The sequence below is a fragment of the Saccoglossus kowalevskii genome, chromosome 1 (genome assembly GCF_978046115.1).
Source record: "Saccoglossus kowalevskii chromosome 1, keSacKowa6.1, whole genome shotgun sequence".
NCBI classification, from domain to species: domain Eukaryota; kingdom Metazoa; phylum Hemichordata; class Enteropneusta; family Harrimaniidae; genus Saccoglossus; species Saccoglossus kowalevskii.
This window is the reverse complement of record NC_140641.1, coordinates 16,257,509-16,279,786: the sequence shown is the minus strand read 5'-3', so window position 1 is coordinate 16,279,786 and position 22,278 is coordinate 16,257,509. Positions and strand designations below refer to the sequence as shown.

At 39.5% G+C, this 22,278-nt stretch overlaps 1 protein-coding gene across 2 annotated transcripts; it reads right to left on the bottom strand.

Annotated features, from left to right (window-relative positions):
• Positions 1-821: 821 nt before the first annotated feature.
• LOC100378692 (protein FAM124A-like) lies at positions 822-21,406 on the bottom strand. 2 transcript variants are annotated; one of them, XM_078014305.2, is made up of 3 exons: positions 21,172-21,406; positions 5,392-5,438; positions 822-2,947 (listed from the first exon to the last, which is right to left on the bottom strand). In XM_078014305.2, the coding sequence occupies exons 1-3, from the start codon at positions 21,198-21,200 to the stop codon at positions 2,049-2,051; spliced, it is 975 nt and encodes a 324-aa protein (XP_077870431.2). In that variant the 5' UTR covers positions 21,201-21,406; the 3' UTR covers positions 822-2,048. The 2 variants fall into 2 exon arrangements, with proteins under 2 accessions (XP_077870431.2, XP_085355710.1); XM_085499584.1 differs by lacking the exon at positions 21,172-21,406 and adding an exon at positions 5,542-5,565.
• Positions 21,407-22,278: the final 872 nt, after the last annotated feature.

The following is a 22,278-nucleotide window of genomic DNA, read 5'->3' as shown; positions in this document are numbered from 1 at the left end:
CGTTTATGAACAACACGTGATAGAATACCTTGGCTTGTTTCAGAAAGTCGATATGACATTGATCTCGTAGAATCGCACGGTAGCTTATAATGAACTTGTCTGACATTGATGCCATTTGTTGATAGACGCCACAATCTATGATTTACAAAAATTGGTTGAGCAGTATCTGGCAGGCTGTGCTATCCTCGGGGGCGGACATCCGGGCATTTTCACCGCCTGGCAACCCTCGCGATGAAAACAAAGGCCCAAAACTCTCAGAAAACGGTACTTTGGGATGATTGTTGAGACTCCCCTGAACAGTGTAACAAGATTTGCCCTACGTGTGTAACATGTATAAATTTGGTTGTTCAGGATTACTTCAAAGTTGAGTTTGTGTTGTTTTCTCTAATTTTCACCGGCTCGACCGGCGTTCCACAGCAGCGCGCACAGAGCCCATAGAAATGCATGTACAGTGGTGCGCGTCGTAGCAACGTGGAACGTCTTGTGACGTAGCTCCGCCCCCGAGGTATAACGTGATACTGAAAATGATCTGTTGGATACACACAAAACATTTTGTCACATTCACCATGATTGTTTTGGAAAGGTTTGAAAATTCACGTTTCTCATATTCTGCGCCCTCACAGAGATGAATTGTACGAGAGTACAAAGCATGTATTGGCATTACAGCAGTTTTCGACAGCGCCACCGACAGTTTGATAACAGTAGCAACAACCAAAGCACATTACATTTCACATTTTGTTTAATAAAGAAATAGAAACTTAGTTTACAAAATAAATAATCGAAATAGTGTCAATATTTCGACAAAATAATATAAACAACAATTTGTGATGGTAGCGTTGTCTTTTTTATATTATAATAATAATAACAACAATGAAAAAACACAAGTATTGCTGGAAATGACCTGAAGAGGGCGTAGTTTACATTTGGCCCAATGTCTTTTTTTTTAAATTGTACACAAATATTGAGCAAAATATACAAAACTGTAGCACACTGCCTGTATCACCATGGTTATAGACACATTGATGATTAAATAATTTAGAGATGTAACATGGACGAAAACATATTTTTTTCAATATGACTAGTTTTACAGTGTGGGACAAGTTTTACTGAAAAAAAGCATTAGTCACAAATGCCAATTTGATTGTGGTGGTGGCGTACATATAGTATTAGGTAATAAATTATAATAATAAACACACGTAATAACATTGCACACAGCAACATACAAATTTAATTTAAAATACATAACGTTAGCATCTTCAAAAAGATTCGTCTTTGTCTTTATAATTTAACTTTTTCCATAATACTTAGATTTATTCAAGAACTGTTTGTCGCAGATAAAAAAAAATAACTTAAGACAGTGAAGGGCTCGTGGTTTTGGTGATTTGGGCGATGACATCTGGTGGGTCATGGCATACGTAGATCAAATATATCGGCCTATCATCAACATACATACGTATATTGCAAATATTAAAGGGAAATATTAAAGTCACAGTAGCTGCAACCTTTTTCTTGCATTACGTATTGTTTCATCTTCAAGCAGATGACCCCTCCCCCCGCATCGACTGATCATTGAAATTGTTCTTAATGGTCGGTCATCGTTTTTTAGGTCGAGTCAAAAATTCGAATGTCGGTCGCTTGCAGTAAACAGACAACGTGGAAAACATTGTATCCCAAACAAAATCGACGAAAAGAATACTAAATCGTTGCTGCTACAGACGATTGAATTTATTTCAACTCAGCCATGATACAGACGAAATTGGTGTTCGTGATCTGAACAGTCTACGAAATGTTGTGGATAAAATAGTCCCAGTAATTAAGTCTAAATATCGCCTGAACCTCACAGGCATCCATTTCCAAAGCACCTGAACATTGGGAAAACATATACTATATAATGGTCATATAATGAAAACATCATGACGTGTTGGTCACTCCCAAACAATGATTGTCATGGAGTTTGCCCTCGGAGTACCGGGATTGTCCTTTTGATTGTGATTGTGCCTGGACGGACAAACCTGTGTTGTTGACCTCTTGAAAGATTGTGTTCAATGCTACACAAACCACCCGGGGTGTTGTGTGCTTTTTGTGGCTGTGTCTGTCCTTCCTGTTGTTGTTTTTGTTGTTGTTGTTGTTCGGGGTGCTGGTGAGGCAGTGTGGCTACGAACCGACCTTCGTCCACGTTTTGTCAGTTGTAGTAATATTCTGTTCCCATCATAGTCGGTAGTCTGCCACCGGCGTTTGCTGATTGGTGAACAAATATTCGGTAGCAAAGGAACAAGGCTGCCCACTTCGTTAACTTTGAATTGCAGTATGGCTGAATTTAGCACCCGAGGTTTGAATTTATTTGGCAGTTTTTTGAGTGATAATTGTACATCAAAATTTGGCTGTGAATAGATTGTGAAGTAACAAAAGTCGTCCTTTCTTTCTTCTGCAACTTTCGCGAGAATAAGACTGTAAAATTGGACCGTGTCCTCCCAGTTTTCTTCGCTGCAAAATATAACGAACCTAAGGTGTTCTTTCCCATAGTGCACTTGCCGAACTCCCCAAAGTGGCATGTCGTGGGAATGGCAATAAAAGTCTTGGTGGTTAGGCGGACACGTGGACATTTTACCATTTGGTGAAACACTGTGGTGAAATTTCCACGGTGGTCTTATAAGGTACTTTTGCGCCATACTCACTCTATCTACGAGCATTTCCTCCTGGAGAAACAACAAAATCGCCATGCAGGGGGTAAGTGTCATGGCTGCTTCTCCGTTTGTTAGTTTATGGTTTGTTTCAATCCCGTTTATTTCGTTGCGTTCCACAATGTTGAACAATTTGAATTCCGGGTCAATCCATTCCAGTAAAGGTTGGAATAAATCCTTGAGATTCAGAGCCTCTCCGGGATCGGTAATGAAGTGCATGCTGATAATAAATGGGTCCCCAAGTTCACCTTCAAAAGAGTCATCACCTGGGATTCGGAAAAAAATGACATTAGCAATATGGTATTGGTTACTTCAATATAATGGTGGTGTTGTTAAACATCAAAAACAAAAGGGAAACACTTTCTCTGCTGACATAAGTTCCCAAATAACTGTTTACCAAATGTATTTCTTAATTTCAGTCTAATAACGTATGAGTAGGCACAAATGTGTTATACATCTTTTAAAAATCGTAATCGCAACTTACGACATATCAACAATTTAAATTGGAAAGTCTATTCCGGGGGTTGCCATGGAAATTAATTTCTGTAATTGATATCGCTGAGTGTATATGTAAGGCACATCGTCGGCTTTATTCAAAGTGAATAATTTCCAATATCACAATTATACCTTGAGGGTATCCAGCAACACATAATGTAACCAGAGTATACACACAGTTTATATGCAAATATCAATGACGTCACCGCGGGAGGATTGAATTATGAAGGAGGTATTATTCCTGGGAATTAATGCCATGTCGTGTGAGCACAGCACATACAAGATAATATAGTGATCTTGAAGAAAATTAATTTAACACAGATCCCAAACGTACAAATATAGTGGCAATTTTGTAACGAACAAAATAACAGAATAACTGTTTATTATATCAATACATTCAGATGAACCAGTTGTATATACAGCTGTTTGACAACACATGTGTACAGTAATTCGTACAAAGGCTAAAAGGAACACATTTCAAGAATTTGTATTCAGTTTGTGTACACTCACTCATTCATTTAGTCTCAGTAATATTTAATTCAGTGTTGTGCCCAGTAATTGTGCGTTTATAGATATGTTAATAAAATATGCAGAAATGTCACAAAGGGGCAATTTGGGTATTTGTATTCATGTGTGTGTATTATACTACAGTGTTATATCTAATGGTATCTACAGAGACTGAAGTCGGCGTCATGAAATCGGTCGGGGCAGGACAGACCACATTGAAGCTATAACGTGTATTCTTATTAGTTAATAATGTTGATAATGGCAATGGAGATATGTTAACAATGCAACCGATTTTACATGAGGTTGTTTAAAGAAATAAACTATGCCCAATACACCCTAACCTGTGATAAAACTTTTATTAATCTACTATTATTAATTATTTCCCGTTCCAGGTATGCACAAATGTATGCACAAAATTTCAATGTTTTATTCGAAACCAGACCGCTGTTTTTCAACGTGTGTGATTGGTATGATTTATTACACATGTTCGTTGAATAAACTAAGTATTTCAAATACAAATTCTAAATTTATCGTCAAAGAGAAGCATATGCACTTCGTTAATTTGGAAAATTCACTGACGTCGTTCGGCATTGATGTGTAAGAGAAAAGCCTTTGTTTAATTATTGGGTGAAGATTGTATATCTTCTATACAAGATTGACGATATGCATGTGTCGATTTCAACCCCTTATAAAAAAATTCAGCCAACAACGCTTTGAATATTGTATCCTCATGGTGGGAAGCTTCGCTAGCATCCGATTATAATGGTGTACGCATCTCTGAATTCTCCGTGCACGTTTTAGTAGCTCCGAGCAGAATGAGTTTTCGTGCTTTATCGTAAACGCGTGAGTAGTGCTTTCAGTACAGGTGTACTGTGAACAAACCCGAGCACTATAATACACAACGATATCATAGTACTCTTGTACCTTGACAACATAAACACGTGTGTATATTATAATGTGTTGTGTGTCAACGCGGAGGCAGTCGTTCAATCCGATTCGTGCTCATATTTTATTTATTTTTTCATAATATTGCTTTTAAGGATTCAGCAAAATGTATGAATACACGCAGAATCTAGGGGTATGTTGGTTTATTTTTACAGCGTGTATAGATCTTTCGGTGTCCCTGGGTAGTCTCTATTATTATTGACGTATTGTTGTGGGTAACACATGTTAATACTAAAATACACGTGACTTGAAAGCAAAACAACATGGCGTATGTCGCGGTAAGACATTGATATAAATCTGATTGACTCTCGGTGCATGGAATTAACAACTCGTGTTATTTATTAACTGCTAACAGGAAGCGTCGTATAATGCGAAATTAAACACCAGTTCGTGTTCGTGAATTATTGATGGCACGAACAGTGCTCAATTTACATTATATTATTGCTAGATGAAATCTTTTACTGTTCTAGATTGGGTTTTTATATTATCATAACTGAGGCGGTTTTCATATAAATTGATGACTTTATGTTTACATAAGACGAGATTTGTCCTTGACGCTCAGAATACGAACATTGTTGGTTTGAACTTCACGGCAAGAATTACACCGATATCTAATGAGGTTATTATTTCATATAAAAGTGGAAATATTTAAAAAGAAATATTTATACCCCGAATAAAATATGAGAATCGTATTTGTTTTCATGTCAAAATAATCAAATATGTATCTGGGTATCAATAAAGGATTAGCGAGATTTGAACTTACTCGATGTCGATGTCGATGTCATGCTCCCGAAAGGATCGATGGGAAACCTGGAAAATACGAGAAATAAAACGTTAGTTTCCATGCGTGTATCTGGCAGCAATTGAACATAAAACTGACGCCATTAATATTGAAGCGAGTGGGTTGTCTCACCAATCTCAACTGCTGGAACGATGCAGTACTAGTCACAGTGCAAGGGATACCTGTGATTGATCGAATTTACGATCAATTCCGTGTGTATATAGCTTTACTAGTCAGTCCGCCCATGCGTGACGTGTATCGACGGCGGGATGACTAATAAGGAAAAATCAATAATAAACAGTATGCTTACTGCACATGCGTAATGCGTCAGCGTTATTTAAACATTTCTATAGATCGAAGTGGTCATATTTATTGGTTGAATTGATTGATTAATTAATTAATTAATTAATTAATTAATTAATTAATTAATTAATTAATTATTTAATTATTAATTAACTGGTTGTGGAACATGCCATACCATATAGATGCAAAACAATGTGCTCAGTAAGTATTGTCATTGCTAGTAGATATAACAATAACGTTATTCGTGTTAGTATATATAATGGATACCAATAGTGCATCTTTTCGATTCATCGATGTTTATGTATCAAGCGCTGACTGTCCCATAGATATTCGTCATACAAAGTGACGTCACAGTGGGTGCGCCCGTGTAAAAGTCGTGCCTGAATGCAAAATATATAAAATATGTCAACATCCTGCGATTTATTTACATTTCACGTTGAAATATATAAGCATATCGGAAGTGTAATAATTGTTAATAATGGGCTCGGTTGCTATTCTTGATGAGTCTTTTCCTGTAACAATATTTGACCTAATTTTGATTTATGGCTTGATAAACTTTGCAATTTGGTATTTATTTCACCCATAGTAACCCGGACCACGATATGTGGATAGTAAGCTGCTGGGTAAAAAAAATAATGAATGAAATATTACAAGAGTATACAAGACACAGTTAAAGCGGAGGAGTCTACAAACAAGCGTCTACCCATGAGCCTTTGCGTTTTTAGCGTGTGTTGTTGTTGTAGCTTGAGACTCAATTCCCGCGCGTACGCAGGTGATGACCCCCCCCCCCCCCGTTTTAACAGTGGAGTGAAAAGATTGGTCATCATTACTCGTATGCAATAATATTGATATCAGCCATTTTTAGTTTCACTGTAACAGTCATCATACACAATTCGTCCAGTCACTGTGGTATGGAGCGCATCAAGGAGAACGGCGACTTGGGGGTTTTGAAATCTTCAATTTTTTTTACCAATTTCCCAGACAATAGTGGGTGCGCTTTATGATCTACGAACAATTTTGTATTTTCACGTATATATTCAACGTTTAATTCCACAAAAATCGACGAAAACATACGTGTACCCGGATGTTGCACCGCAGGGTGTACAAGTAGATTTGTATACTGGTATGCTGGAGTGAACAAATGGAGACCTACCGTACTGATTGTTACCCGTCCTTTGACTACATTTAGTTCTCTTGAAAATACACTCCTTCACAATCACTCCTTCACGCCTGTTCATGAATCAGTTTTCTTAAAGAATGTTATCTCTTTACTCGATGTTATCGTTGACTGTTTCTCAAATGTGTCGCCCGAGTTTTATACAATTTAATAATCTCTCTTTGGACCACAAATTTAATTCATACCCATGAACAAAATTGTCTAGCAGGTTTCGTGACATGATTTGTACATCCCCACAGAAGGCGAACACACTTGTCGGCTGTTTCCTTCTGTAGTGACACCCCTTCTTTTCTTACTTCTCCTTCACCCGTTCTTCTCCTTCTTCCAACCCCTCCCCCTTCCCCTCCTCCTCCTCCTCCCCTCCTCTTCCTCTCCCTCCTCTTGTTATTACCTATCGCATGGGTACGCGTGTCAGCTAGTATATACCATCCAGAGGGGCCCAATTGTACGATTCTCGCCATTTACAGGCGCAAGTGATACGTGTAAATGTTGCAACGATAAAACCGTCACGTAAAGTAACAGCCATTAAATAGGCGTAAACTGACACGCTGTTTGATTGATTGAGTAACAGGTCGTTAATGAGAAACTGAACAAGGCTTACGTACCGCATTGAATAGGATAGGTGTGATCAGAGAGGCTATTTGTCCTGACCGCTGACCTTTTTCACGCTCCGACGACTTTGCCTGCGGTAAGTTATGAACACCGCCAAAGCGTTTCACGTCGGTTAACTAGATCCCAATTTAATACTAAATCAAAATGTTTATGCTCTCTTTTTTCGGCGTGGTAGTCGCTGACTGCGCGTCTACACTTGTCGTCGACTAATAAAAATTACGATTTCAATTTTGTAACGATGTCGTAAATTGAATTATTTTAATTCTTACGACCATTTTTACGATCTTTTTACGTAAACTTTATATAGTTTGTGTTTTTACGATACATAATTAGATAGGTTTGAAGTCTTAAAATTAGTGAATAGAGTACGACGTGCCATTCCACCCATCTAAGCATCAGACGATCCGCGATGTGCTCCCGTCAATTCAAGGTCGTTGACTCGTGCTACTCAATTATAATAATACATTTTAATTTATGGTACATTTGAAACTAAGACAGGGGTCCATGAACGAGTTATTGATATGAACACGGAATTTAGGGGTATGTATCAATAGCGACAGTTCAAAAACCACTAATACCATTTCTTTTTTAGAAGCGACGTTTGGATCAGTGGTATTACTAACAAGTTGGTGGGAACGCAGTCGTATCTAAAAGCCGGACTTTTCGAGACGTTTTAGTAAATGGTAAATACAAATATTTATAAAACTTTACAAATATTGCAGATGTACACTTGTATACGCGTGCAATGATGATCCCGTTGTTTGTGCACAACTACAAAGTCACGCCCCATGACATTCTATTGAGAACATGTACGTCACAGTGGAGTTTTAGCCTTGCACGTCGTCGTGTTGTGTTCAGTTTCTCCCGTTATCCTTGAAACCGGGAAGCACGTCCCCATTAAATTGGAAACGCATTCCACGTTACACAAGAATAGATATTGTTTAGGCAATAAAACTGACATCCGATTGATCCAGCAAAAGGCGGATTCTGGACTCCGGGGACTTGTGGTCTCTCTCGACATTCTATTGGCTTTGCCGCTCGGCGTGTGTTGGTGAATATCAACCACATTGACGCAAAGTACACACGTTTCCGTGACTTTTCCCATGTTCAAGTTAGTCTGTGGTGCCCTTTAGTTTGTCTGAAGCCCACCATCGATAACATCGGACTGAACAATGTATGACGTCATAATTCATGTTATTGATCATTTTTTTGGCAACAACCAATGTCCGTATGTTAGGACAGCTACATTGCCGATAACAATACCCGGGCTTCATTCATCGTTAACTAAACAGCAATTTCGATTCAGGCCCAACAATAAACTTCTATCTTAAAAAGCCGCGTTGAAAGGAAGTTTACATTTAACTTTATCAAAAGAATCCCTTTAATCAAAATGTGTGTCTTGCTTTTCAGCATCATAACACACGCCTATGCATTCATCAATTATTTTAAGTTGGTTGGTCGTCCACAATTCCCCGTGTGAAGAAAAACACGATGCTAATAAAATGAATATTTCCCACGATGATTTTCTCATAGCTGAAGCTTGCAGACATTTCAGACACACAACAAAAAATTATCCCCCGGTGGACTAATCCACCAAGGAACGCTTCTTTGTTCCATACACGGGGAATATAAGTTGTGTTCTGTTTTCATCGCGGTAAAGTAACCATGCCATATACAAACAAGTCTGCGGAAGGTTTCGCGTACGTTCCATATCATGGCGATACTTCATTACTTTGTAATGTCAGCGGCCTCGGTTAAAAAACACCCTTGCCCATGATGCATTGGTTTGAGCATTTTTTATAACACAAATACAATGAAATTTCTTAATAAATCATCATCATTTCGGTCGAGGGTATCTCCCGGAAAGAATAATTTTATTATACAAAAATAGAAATATTCATCTTATTTAAATTCCTCAAGTCATCAAAATGTATGTAGTTTGTTACGGCAGTGAAGCGATGCACACGAAATATTCAACTTTCCCCGTTGAAAGAAAGTTGTAATTATTACACAGGAAGTGCATTGCTTCATGGCTACTTAACGGATAAAAATACTACTTGCGTAATTCAACGCTTTACCCCGTGTGTAATATACGATCATGTGGATCGTAGCACATGTACGTTATTCCACTGTGACTGTACGCACCAGTCCAAGCTCCCTGATATATTGTACACTGTGTAGATTTTACAGCGATTTTCATAAGACGTGGTAATTATGGAAAATCTGTCTGAATGAGTGAAGTTAAACTGACCAGTCAATGTCGGGTAACCTCGGGTCCAGTTTCGGTTCCGATTCTGTGTCTGAGTCCATAATCATGTACTCGATAGGCGACGATAACAGTCGACAGTGGCCCGTCGAACTTCCCGGCACTGTCTTCCTCCGCAATCTCGCGACGAGTGGCGACTCGAACATCGTAAGATCCTATACCCGCATAGACGGTAGCAGCTCACTGAACTGAGCAAGTTCTCACAACACGTAAATATATGCCGTATTGAAGTGGTGGGCAATTCAGCGGCTATAGCATAATATGTTTTCTTTGCTAGCTCCTTAGGCATAAATCAATGTAAACACCGCCCACTGTTGGTGAGAGCGCCGGCTTTTGTCAGAACTCGTATGGGACCAAAGTAAAACCCCGTTTTGAACAGATTATCAGGCACTGGCCCGTTCAATGAATTTACATCATGAAATATGGTTATTATAGCATTTGACGGTGGCGGGTGTCGCTTTTATGAACATGGTAAATCGACTGACTCTGTTTAAAACTCGTTTATAATACAATTCATGAACTCTCGGACTGTTAAATGCTTACCAAAAAGAAAATAGTTGGAAAACAATACGAGGTCGTTACAAAGTGACCCAATTGATTCATTATTGCCTATGTGTTTTCTTAACCTGGTTTGAAAAATGGGATTATTGATTCTGGTCCACTTCATAGCGAATTCTTTTCCAGTGTTCCGTGTTGCCGCGCTACGCCGCAGATTCCTGCAAAATTCAATGATTCGTGTATTAGGCGGGCTATATGTACCGGGACAAGGCTCGTCGATTCAGAATGATGCACGTGTGGTACTAGGGTGGTGTTTCGAGATCGCAATTCGCCGTGTTTGTTAAATTGCAGCGTAAACAATAATTAAAGTTGTCTTTTGTCCAGTACTCTCAAAATAAAACAAGCGGAAAAGTGAGGCAGGGCTATTTATCTTCAATATATATTTTTAGCTAAACAACATTATTTTACCACATTTTATGTTTCTATCCTGTGGGGATGTTTTACACAAGTATATCAAAAGTTGGAATGCAACTTTAAAATCTAAGCTGGTGGGTTAGTCCATTATTTGAAGAATGGAGAGTTTCTGAAATGAACGTCACATGGTCCATCCACTCCATTGACACATTCTCCCTCCGCTCATAGTACAACTTCTATCTTCCCACAACCTACCACCCGAATCAAACCTTGTGTCCGTCCCGCCCAGACGCCCACCGACTCACACGATCCCGGCTACGTGCTGTCCCTGGGGCCAACTTGAAACACCGTGACAGTCATTCAGTCAAACAACAGCGGCAAATTGTACGGCGCAACATTGGAAACAGCCTAAAGTCGTGGCTCAATCCATACAAACAATTCAGTATTGGATGAAAGAAATTCCAAAAAACAGGGGTGAGCTTTACGTGGTCTGTGTGATGAGAACCTACCAGATGGCAGCCTCATTCAAGTTCTGGTCTAACCTTGAGGGCGCTATATTCAAGTCCGGATTGAGAGTCGTTGCAGAAACGTCGTCCGGATTGCAGTCTTATAGACCTTAAAAGACAGGAATGTATTTTAGTCAGGGTAGGTCAAGTTTTGAAGGACATCGGAACGCTCTCGCTTTAGGAATCATTAAAAATTGTCAACCTAGAGTACGCTTCATGCAACGTTCACAGAGCATTGTAAGTCACATTAGGGTCTCGAATACGCGTGACTGGCAAGCAAATTCTTTATCCGTTACCATGGAAGTTTGTTATGGGATTCCGTGTTTGAGGTGCATTATGACTTCAATTTCAGTTGAGCTGTGGGTTAATCACCAATACAATACACTTGTCGACGTGAACGTACTCAAGTTGGAACAAACTTGAACAATGACTGCAAGTATCCTCATCACGGTGCGATCTATCACTCCTCGGAGACCAGCCATGCCCATTCACTCGATGAAACTATGCATAGTCATCACCTTCTGTCCTTCCATCAATCGCATTTATGTTTTCTAAGCAGACAAATCGTCACCCATTTGCGCAGTTTTATTACATACTTGCTGGGTGTGTTTTTTTGTAGCGTTCTGCCAAGCACTACACCCGGGTACCATCCAAGTACGACGCAATGGGTGATTTTCCGTACAATTGCGAGATCTCGCGAGATGCATGAAAGACGCGCGTCGGACGTCTGTCGCAAAAATCGAACGATTTGATTTTGAACTTCTTTATTTCGTAGCTCACATCGGCCGGCCGATCTTCGACAGAGGAATATTGCTTCCGAATACCCTTACTTAATCTAAATTGTCCATCATCAATTGTGGACAGCACATTATTAGGCAAGAAATGTCCCCCAAAATACTTTCGCGTTTGTCGAATCCCATGCAATATTTGACGCCACTACGACGCTATGACCTTTGTTTGTCCTGTTTTTACATTCGATTTCACGCATAACGCGTGATTCTCGCAGTGAACGGAAAATGGTCTATCGTTGACTCGGACCTTATTTGGAGTTTTCCGATATCACCTGTTTACGTCGCGCAAACCTAAAAACAAGTTTTCTTGCGATCGTGGACTACTAGTATAATTCGAATCAATACAACTTGGTTGCTTTGGTTACGGACGGGGTTCGTTCTTGCAATTCAAAACGACTCCTAGTACACCAAACGAAGCCGACGATCTGTCGTGACATCGCATGGCCAAAATAAGTTTTCACATTATACGCACGTCCGTCGTTGTCAGCCCAAACAATCAGACGTGTTTTCCGAGTTTCCGTAATAGTTTACACTGTCATGTTAAACTCACATTCATTGTTGACCCAACGTAAACCGTCGCGCTGTCATTGGCGGGTAGTTTAAGCACGGACAGTTTTTGTCCATTCCCCGTTATGTCAAGATTTGAATTAGTGCGACAACAATGGTGATCTTTGAGTCCGGGCGTCCCTGGCAAAATCCATTATGCGACGATTAGCGTGACACCTAACATTACGGACACCAAATGAAGTGTGAAGAATCTTCCAATTAAATATGGGGGTGGGGCTCCATCTGTTTTACCGTCAAACACATGTGCGTTCGTGCTCAGGGCAACTCCATGGGCGTTGCGGAGGTTCCGTCAAAAATGGCGTCATTGTCTGGTTACAAGTGTTGTACATGTTGCTGTGTAAGCTAAGAGCAGTGCTTCGATGTTGGGATTAGGCAAACTTCTTTTGTAAACCGTACCCCTCCATTATCGGAAAGTGGTTATGACCTACTTGTCTCGGTTTTCGGCGTTTTATTTTTAAATATTTATACTGCTACAAGCCCAAACTGAATGCAAAAAAAATGAAGTACTACTATACCCCCAAATGCTGACCAAATCGTTAGGTTTATATGGTTAACTTTACACTTTTCCACACTTCGGTGCGGTTTCCATGGCACACAAGATCAAAACAAGTCATACCCTTCTAGTCACCAGGTATGTGACCCCCACGTAATCACGTATCGTTTACAACCTGTTATTCGAGTTCGATGTAAACGCAAACAAAATACATCAGCAATTCGGCTTTTCACTGTGTCGTCTGTTGAATGATAAACACCATGACGTGAGCCGACGGTAGCATGGGGAGTTAGTGTGAGATGACGGTCAAGTGTAATCCTCCTAATTCCTCCACCCTACAACCAACTCAAATAGAAATGAAACACGATATACACAATTTAAATGTACATGATCTTTCGTTCTTGTCCATAGTTCATATTGTGTCGGTCTTTAGTCTTTGTGTCGGTATTTGTGACCACGGTACATTTGTTATCTTTGGATTTTAAACACAGACTTGTGTAACACAAACGTACGACGTAAAGAAGTACAGCAAATAAAAGTTGACAAAAGCAGTTGAATATTTTTCCCTACTGCACCATTAACGCTGCCACAAACCGATAATTTGTTTATTAAACACCCACCAAAGCCAACACCTTGACAAAACACGATCAGATTTAAAATGTTGTTCTTTCCCGGGATTTAGGTCCTTTGGCCATACGTTAGTCCGGTGGCCGCCATTTTCTTCTCAGGTCAAACGAGGACAATACGTCGCTGAAGTAGGTATTCCCTTGGATACTAGAGTATCACGAAGTCAGCTACAGATGCGTGTATGCGTCCACAGTCACAGTCATTACCGTGCATGTAGGACTCTTTCACATTACGAGTGAGGCCCTACTATTCCTTGACAGTTCATTTCACGTAATTGAGTTTTCGTTTGAATTGAAGAAAATGGCTGCCACCGGAGTTACGTTCTTTACCATAAGATACCTACATTGTGGAAGAAAGCAACTTCAAATCGACTATTCAATAAACATATTATTGATTGGTGGTTGTTTTTTCGATGGCACAATATGAGAAAACAGTGTGTTTTTCGACTGTCATTCGCGATACACTTTTGCGTCGCACGTTTCTGTTGCACAATTCTATTGGAGGTCCATAGTTCTTCTCTGTTGATAACTTGAAATCCTAATATCTGAAAATGACAACTTTGAGGGCATTAAATATGTCACAAAATACAAAAACACACAAAAAAGCTATGAATCCATAACTACTTTTTGACGTTGTGTGAATAGATGACGTATTTAACACGCGTCCGTTGCGTGGGACCCATGCCAACACGACACAGTACCTTTATAGTAAAACGCTACGTAAAAAACAATGCCATTTATTTATGTAACAAGGATGTACAAAACGTAAAAGTATGGTTTCACCACACTTAGTTCGGTGGAAATTGATGTTGAAACTGGGTAAAAATGACGCGTTTTGTGTGTTTTAGGGTATAATACCATTTTGCTCGGTGACATAGCGTGAGAATATGTAATATTATATAGAAAAGTATTTAGAAAATTGACATTGTGTGCATATTATTTGACAGATCAGATCGAGAGTGAACAAACAAGTCTATTAAACATAGCTATAGAGAGATTTGGCAAGAAATATTGTCACTACCTAATGCGCCAAATTAGAAATGTGCACACTGTTGGTCGATATCATCATGATGATGTTGATACTTCTGCGCATGTGTACACATATAGCGTATACTAAGTCACGTGCAGTAGTAACGCGATACTGGTATACGAGTCTGCCACATACATAAGCTGTGTGGGACAATGATTTGTACATGAATTAGAAAGGTGTCTACATTTATCGCCAACTACGTCATATGTTAACAACTACCACCTGTTGAAGGACCAAAACAGGAAGTACCGGTAGCTTATAGATGACAGTACGCACGCCGCCATAAGTCAATCATACTCGTACACTCATTTCCCATAATGCACTGTGGTAATGACGTAACTGTAAAGGTTTGCTCTCTATCCGAAAAAAAACACATCCTTACTCTTAATTAAAAAGGTGACGGGATACCCACATAGGATCATAATCTGTATTATGTTACATGTAATCATGGATATTATTATACATCTGTCACCGTAACGCCATAAGTTACAGCGTGCCGTAATTTTGCGTTATTTTACGGGGCATTTCCATCCTATCATATTAGGAAATGCGAATTCCAAATATGAAATGATTACGCGCGTAAGCGTCCTCTAATAATAAAAACAAACATGGCTGCCACCAGAGTTTGACCGGACTCCATACAAAGAAGTTCGATGATTCTGTTCTAAACATTTTTGATTTCGGCAATCCTATGATGTGTCCGTGGAAGGAAAAGACAGTACACAGACAGTACCCCGAAAAGACAGTACTCAGACAGTGCACCGTCGCATCGACCTCTGCTGTGCGTCGGTCAAGACTCCCGCTGTACTGTCTTCGTGCATACTTTTGAGGTATCCTTGTAATAACCTCATATGATGTAATGCTATCCGTCAGCCGACGCTGCAGTGTTTCGTTGTTTACGTTTATCCGTGCATAGCACTCTCCGCTGACTGTTATAATCGTGACCTTTTTTTTCTTTTTGTGTCGAACATCTTTAATTTTGCGTTACTTTCCATTAATGTTTTTGCCGGACTACAGCTGATAATAACGTGTCACCATATTTATAATAACAGATAGACCAATGTGTTTGTAGGTTTTCTGCCTCGTGTCGAGGTTTTACGGCGTTCAAGTCTGACCCCCTTGGTCATTAGGGCGTGTACGTTGGTATTTCGCACCCGTACTTTACTACTTAACCATTGAAGACATCATTTGTTACGATAAATCGCTTCTGGTGCTTAAAACAGTACTAAAGTGGGCGCCAGTGAATTTAATAACAATTGCTATCACCTGACGTACAAGTTACGACAATCAATGCATCGATAAACATAATCTGTTTGAAGTGTCGCCATATTTATGCGTTCAATGATGCACGACCCTCGGTTGACTACGGCTTTCTGACATATACATCAATTGGCGTCCATATAAATATGTACTATCATATTAACCAATCTCATTTAGTTGTCAGGGGTGCGCAGACTGATAAGAATATGTGTACAAACGAAGGGGCTTGGCGACCTCGCGTCAAACATGGCGCCAGATTTGACCCTCGTTCATCAGTCACCGCACATTAAACTAAGGTGTATTTTAATTAATAGCGTGTCGCGTTTTTTGTTTGTGTTTTTTTCAAATTGATTTGTTAATTTGTTGGTACATGTTGTTTATAATGAAATCTGGTGTAACAGTTGTATACAATTCGAGAGGAGTTGGTCAGTCGTCGCTAAAATGGCGTTACAACATTTATTGCCTTAAATCGGACTACATTTTCCGATCAAGATTCTGTCCAGATAAGTTAGCAATTGAAGTATACTCTTTGAAGTGCGTAAATTAAAAACAAACACATTTAAGTATTAATAATGTCGACGTTAATTTAATAACCGGCCAACAAGGCATACAAAATGAACACTGAAAGGGATTCATTGTCTGTGATACTCAGTCAGAAATTCCTGCAACTCAGAGCACAAAAGCTATTCGCCACACTGCGAGGTTTACGATGAGATTAAACTATTTTTTGTTTTGTGCATTTTATCCCTCAGTAATCGTAAGTTGCGGGATTTGTTTACGAGGTCACATTTACTTGAGTGGGTGCTGTATCCTGGCACGATTATTGCCTGACCTAGTTGTCGATTGCTCATAACCACAATAGTTAGAACGAACTACATGCACTTACTACGATAGACATGTGCAGACATAACACATTGTCTATGATCGATACGGACGACTCTAGAGTTAGTCATCATATTATGCGTCAATAATGTCGTTGACGATACTTACCTCCTCAGACATACACAAGTTCTATTCAGTCCTCCTGATCTATACGTTGCTGTGTACGGCATTCACCTCGTATAATCGTCATATCGAGCGAACTATTTGCCCGATTGCCATTGTCCTTTGTGGCGGTACTACCAATAATGCACCTTGCTTTAATTGTAATACGCAATTATTTATAAACGGTGCTACTTTAGCGTCAAGTGGGAGTTACACTTATTTTATCTGATTTGGATTTTAATAATTGTTTTGCAATATTATATTTACGCGATGATTAAATACGCGAATATTACACCTGACCATGGAGTTCGACAAGGCAATAAAAATAGATATTGATCACAAAGTCGATAATAACGGAACAGTGTGATGTCGCAATAAAATATCAACGTCAACGCCGCACCTCTGCCGGGGTTTATCGGACTATGTAAATGCCATGTCGCATGACAGGTATCCCAGTACATGCATAACGATCCATCATCGGGGAAGCCGCACTGACAGGGCAACATCAAAGACGGCTGTAATTATGGCAACCGTCAAATTGATGTTTCCCTTATACACACATAGATTTTTTCTTTATGGTGGTTGTATTTATTCGATACTTCATTGAACATCAGCTCAATTACTGAACGTTCGGGAGACTTTAATGGTAAATTAAATGGACAGGGTATGTTCAATTGAAGCTCGACGAGCAAGACTCTGCTCTCAATCTGGTCGATTTGTTGCAAGTGGAAATTTCACAAACTATACGGGACGCGTAGTTGGGTCAGTACGTTATACATTCGTAAACTACAGCTATTGACGAAATATAATGAAACTGATTGCATTTACATTAATAAATAAAATGGCTTATCTTGCAAATCAGTATGTCTGAATGATTGATATTTTTGGAAACCCCGGGAATTAAAACGCTATGACATTTTTTTTTTCTTTTTCGTGTTTTTGCTAATTCCTGTTAAACATAATGCGTTAAATGAGCCTAAATATACGGTATATCAGGTCACTTTGCGAATTGCATAAGATAATAATACGTAGATGGTCAAAATTGAAATTTGTGTATAAACAAAACTTATTATTTCCATTGGCAGCTGATTAGATAATAGATGTTATTGACATGCACATAGTCAGCGCGTGCGTACACATTGCTTCATATTTATGTACAATTTTAAGGTCTTTTTAACTCACGGATAATTACCAAATCTGACAAAAATGCAAAAAAATGCAGTTCAGGCCCTCTGACTATCTAGTCATTATGGTGACCTCTAAAATATATTAAAGCTATATAATAAGCACCAATCAGCGTAAATATGGTTTGTGTGAATGAGTTCACGTGTAATGTACACTAGTACATTTTTTTCTCACGTTTGAAATGCACATACTTTAGAGCGTATATGGTGTGCACAGTCACAGCATCCTATCACGATTATGATCGACAATAAAATGCTGGCTCTATCTTTATCTACTGTAATAAGAACAATATTTATTCCCATAATATATGTCAAATTAGGTTGCCAATTGAAGCGTGTATAACAGGGATGGTATGTAATGGTATTTCGTGTCACTTACAAGCACCAAAACACAACGTTATTTGGGGGTTTCAGAAAGGTCACCCCCCCCCTCCCCGCGTAATGTCGTAGCTCTATAACAGTGTGGCTCGCTCCACGCGTTAAATATTTACCATGAGGTTATTCGTTAGACTACTGCCGATTTGAAGTCTCTAAGATTTGGGCATCGTAGTGTTGTTAAATACTAGTATAAGCGCAAACCAGCGCCCAATCAGGTTCACTCATATTATGTACATGCTGGAACTGGTGGTCGGCCACTTGCATTAAAAAAAAATATACATTGTCTAAGTTTTAAAATGTTCAAGCCTCATAGATTTTAAGCTTCGAATTAGGCGTTTTTTTTTGAAATACAAAATTCCCTATGGGGTGGTCCTTGTTTTGATTTCGTGCAGCATACCTGTGTCGTCTCCCCGGGGCTTTGGGTTGCAGCGGGGGAGAATTGATCGGCCCGATGACTGAGATGGACCACTTTCTAATTATCGCAAACAAATATCGTTTCTATCATGCTTCAAAAAATCCCCTCACGTCGCAGAATCCTCTTGATTCACCAACTGGTATGTTCATCCAATAAACTGACAAACACTAAAGTGACGAATAAAGCCATTCAAATTTGCGCTTTACGAATGAAAAGGGTCGGGACACTTTTCTTGTTTATTCTGAACTTTATAGCAAATTACCACAATTGCCGTGCAGTGGTGAGCCTTTTTGAAAACAATAATTGCGTATAATAACACTAAAACTTGGCGGCCTTTCATCGGCTGTCAATGGAATTCTTACCACTCTTAGAAGCGCAGTGACTCGTACACGATGACTGTGTTCGCTTAATTAACCTGACCGTTCTTGTTCACCCTCCAGTCTGGCGTATGAAGCTTTCTTCGGCTTTTATTGTGTTAGCATGTATGTGAATGTGTGTGTTTTTTCTCCGAGTCTCACTGCAGTGGTTGTGATTTCAGAATGACAAAGACACGCAGTTTTCCAGTATATGAAAAAGTTCGGGAAATAAACATCAACATTTCGATAATTTGAAAATTGTACATTGAGTAACAAAAAATAACAAGAATTTGTTAATTTTGGCACTAAAAACACGTATCGATGGCAATTCGCGAAGTTCGTGTTTTACTATGCGAATATAAGGCACAGTGGGGTCATGGGGTATCATGTATGCATGTCATCGACCAACTAAATTGAAAGAGACAAAACATGTATATATAGCACAAGGGACATGGAGAGCCACGCCTAGAATCAAAAAGAGCGGTGTGAATAGAAACCTCAATATTACAAAGGGGAAGCCATCAAGCGGGTACAGTCGAGTGGGTCATATTTTACGTGTCTAAGTGGGTTTATAAAGGTCCGGGGCAAGGATTACACCAAACACGACAGACTAAATTGCATTTACTTATGAGTTCATATGGTAGTAGAAACAGTACTTAAAGCTACAACAAATCGATTCTGGTTTTGTAAGCCATCGTTCGCGCGTTTCTAAGTTATTATCATCATGGTACCGCTTCTCCAACATAAGTTTGTTTTCAGTTTACATGCACATTTACGTCCATTTGTTGGCTATGGTCCAATTGAGTGTATGGCTATACTATGACACTTATTATAGTTTCAAGAACACGGGCAATCCATCAACACATCGCATGTTGATTATCCCTCTAATTGCTCCAACAAGGTCATTTCTAGTTCATTTCAATGGATACATATATCTGGGTGTCGTTATATATAGAAAAGTTCACCAGTGTCAGTTCGAATGTCCTTGTTGCATCAAATTGTTTGTATTCTACAAAAAACACTATGGCCGCTTGTCTAGTGTAAAATACTCATAACTGCATTTTATTTTGTCTTCGCCACACTGGGTGGCATGTTCTTTTTGTATCTAACTCTCGTTCGATTCTTGGTTGTGAAATGCAGATAGCGAACACCTGTGGAGTGTGTTCAACAACAACAACTAACAACACCTAATTGTGACTTCATCAAGGTTTACAGTAAAGCAAAGACGCACAGCTGCTGGTGTACGTTGCGAGCTTTGTTAGTTTTACAGTATCAGAGGTCAGATCGGGGGAAGTCATTGAAATCTACCAGCGGGTAAACATCACGAAACATGCCCGGATTGACAAACAGTCTACAAACGCGTTGTTGAAACCGACACACATTTGAAGGTTATCGCGTTTCAGAATCGCTGCGTCAGATTGCGTATTTTTAACAAAGTTAGGCAACTCTCTCCGTCCTCCACATTGCGGGGAACACGCGATCTGGCCGTTATTGGGTAAATCTATATAGTATGTACTTGTTATATAGTAGGGCGTGTTTAAAATGGTGTCGTTGATTTAGCCGACAATGCGATATGAAAAGCCCGGGCAGATATATTATTTTCACCCCAATTCAAATGTTTTCAAAAGTTGAACACGGTATTTTGCTATGGATCCACAGATCTTATACTCGGTGTTAGCTTTATGCGATGTTCCCACCGGTCAATACCATCATTGCTATGTGGTACAGTTTAGTATTTATCATACACCTATATATCACCCGATGGTAATTGGCGACATCACAAATTCCAACAATGATTCAATAAAACAAACTGTCATTACACATGTAATTTAAAAGTTTGGCGTTTGCGGTTAATTATGTCCCGGATACGTTTACAGCGGACGTTTGTATATATCGACTTACCTTTCCACATAACTGAAGTCATTGGCCATCACTACGTCCGTCGTACACAGCGTCCTACATCGTCAAGGAGGGAAGAAATCCACAGCACCGGCTATTCACAAGTGTGCTCATTTCCACCAACTTCTACTTCAGGAAGCAATATGCCGGTATTTCAAATCTGAGCAATCGGGGACCGGAAAGGCAAATGAAGAAAGAAACAAATATACGTGCCCGGATTTTTTAGTAGGCGAGCTGGTGTACGTATAACAGTAACCTGCAGTCTTGCGTGCAGGTAGCCCTCCTTGCGTTACTAACAGTTCGTAATTTTATATCGAATTGGGTTATTCTATTGTACAACTCGGGTGTTGAGGGGTAGTTTAAAAATGTTCTTCCAACTTAGAAGGCTTGTTTTCGTTTCCAAATGGTTTTCCCGGCATTTTCAAGACCTCTGTTACATTCTCATATTAAGCAATTACTGGAAGCCGCCACGATTTCTCCCTCATAATTAAGACCGGGGTCGATCACCGGAAACCAATGTCAACCCAGGGCAAAGAGTTAAAATAAACTGGTAAATCGCCAGCGTGTGAGAGAAGCAATGCGGGTAACTTGATCTGAGGTAGGCGTAGTGTGGTCGTCTCTGTGAAGTAAACGTTCCCTTACTGGGGTAGGCGTGGTGTGGTCGTCTCTGTGAAGTAAACGATTCCTTCGCTGAAGGTCACATACAGCATGTTGAATTATACGTAATATAATAACCGCTCAACTGTACATATTGGCTGTGTTCTTATCATTGAATAACATTAATAACCGTTTCAAAATGCTGTATGTATGTGAAGAACGACCCTGTCATATAATAGATTTACCCATATGTACTTCACGGCGTAATGTATGTACGTAATTTGCGCCCTCATCGTCAGCTAAATACCATTTTATAGCCGTCGACCGAGGGCGCATTTCTTCAACTTGATCATGAGCTTTCGGGCTTATGACACATCTCTGATAATAAACTTGATGAGAAAGTAGTGTTTCTAGCATCGCCAACTATAATAAGGCACGAGTTAGTTGTTTCACAAATTTCAGAAGCAACGACCATATAACGAAACCCCGGAGGGTTCACTTCCTACAATTTAT

What these genes read in the sequence shown, in the direction of transcription:
- LOC100378692 (XM_078014305.2), bottom strand. Translation starts at nt 21,200, where the DNA reads ATGGCCAATGACTTCAGTTATGTGGAAAG. An exon ending in GACTTCAGTTATGTGGAAAG is followed by an intron (nt 5,439 to 21,171) that starts GTAAGTCGATAT and finishes CGTATTTTCCAG; the next exon opens with GTTTCCCATCGATCCTTTCG. An exon ending in GACATCGACATCGACATCGA is followed by an intron (nt 2,948 to 5,391) that starts GTAAGTTCAAAT and finishes TCCGAATCCCAG; the next exon opens with GTGATGACTCTTTTGAAGGT.